General features: G+C 41.3%; 1 protein-coding gene across 1 annotated transcript in view; it reads right to left on the minus strand.

Moving 5' to 3' along the window:
• LOC107740321 (thyrotropin-releasing hormone receptor-like) overlaps positions 1–791 on the minus strand; it is a 15,952-nt gene extending 15,161 nt beyond the window's left edge. Inside the window, exon 1 of the mRNA XM_016552723.1 lies at positions 147–791. Coding sequence (XP_016408209.1) covers positions 147–532 — 386 coding nt within the window. The 5' untranslated portion in view covers positions 533–791. The remainder of the gene's footprint in view (positions 1–146) is intronic.
• Positions 792–1,169: the final 378 nt, after the last annotated feature.

The raw sequence follows: 1,169 nt of genomic DNA on the forward strand, positions 1-1,169 counted from the left end.
TATATACAGTATATATATATATATATACTTATTTTTTATACTTATTTTCATATTATATAAATACAGTCTTTTACCATAAACTCTGTATCCAGCTCTAAGCCATTTAATTTCAGTTGTATGTTACTTCCTTTCATTTTAGGTCTTACCTCTCCACAGTGAAGGCTGTGATCGAACAGGAGGACACATTAATACCAAGGTACTGAAAGTAGGTGATACCCAGGCACCCAGCATGCCCGTACACCCAGGTGGCCATCAAGCTCTCAGATATGTTCGGCAGACCCGCAGCCACCAGGACCATCAGGTCAGCCACGGCCAAGCTCACCAGATAGCAGTTGGTGGGTGTACGCATGTGCCGTGTGGTAAGAACCACCAGCACGACCATGATGTTTCCCACAATGCCCACACCACACACCAGCAGCACCAGGAACACAGATACCGTCTTATACTCCAGGGACTCCGACACAGCGTCCCCGGACCCCACCAGGGAGATGTTGGTGGGGGTGTCCATTCTGGAGCTCACATTTTCTTGCATGATTAGTCCTCTTGGTGTTAGTATTGAAATACAAGATGTGAAGAAACTGGCTGAAATCAAATTGGTGGAGGAGCAAAGAAAGTCGAATAGAATCTGTTTGATATTCAAAAGATTGTATATGAAAAAAACTCTGTTCAGTTCCAGTTATTGATGTTCTTTTCTCTTATTAAGTATGTTGTTTAATTTACTTGGCTTCAACAGCATAATGATGTTCATCTGCTGACCGCAGCCCATTATTTCTTCTGTAACAGTATCCTTCCATTAAAAGCATTGCATTGAAATCCAGAGGCTAATTTTTTTCCCCCCACGTTAATGCAAGCATCCAACCAATCGATCACTCTGGAATAAAAGATTGCAGAAGTCAGCAGGGAAAAAAGCAAGTCTCAATCACTGTTAAGAGGATAGCTGTCTGTTAATTACTAAATAACAGTCCATTTCTTCTGGCGAAAATGGTAAGGCGGCACACAGACGTGCACTGAGGTGGGAGCATCACATATTAAAGGGGTCATATGATGCGATTTCAAGTTTTCCTTTTTCTTTGGAGTGTTACAAGTTGATTGTGCATAGATAAGATCCCTGAAGTTGCAAAGACTAAAGTCTCAAAACCAAAGAGATATTCTTTATCAAAGTTAAGACT

This window comes from Sinocyclocheilus rhinocerous, unplaced genomic scaffold, assembly GCF_001515625.1.
Source record: "Sinocyclocheilus rhinocerous isolate Xijiao unplaced genomic scaffold, SAMN03320098_v1.1 scaffold1426, whole genome shotgun sequence".
NCBI lineage: Eukaryota > Metazoa > Chordata > Actinopteri > Cypriniformes > Cyprinidae > Sinocyclocheilus > Sinocyclocheilus rhinocerous.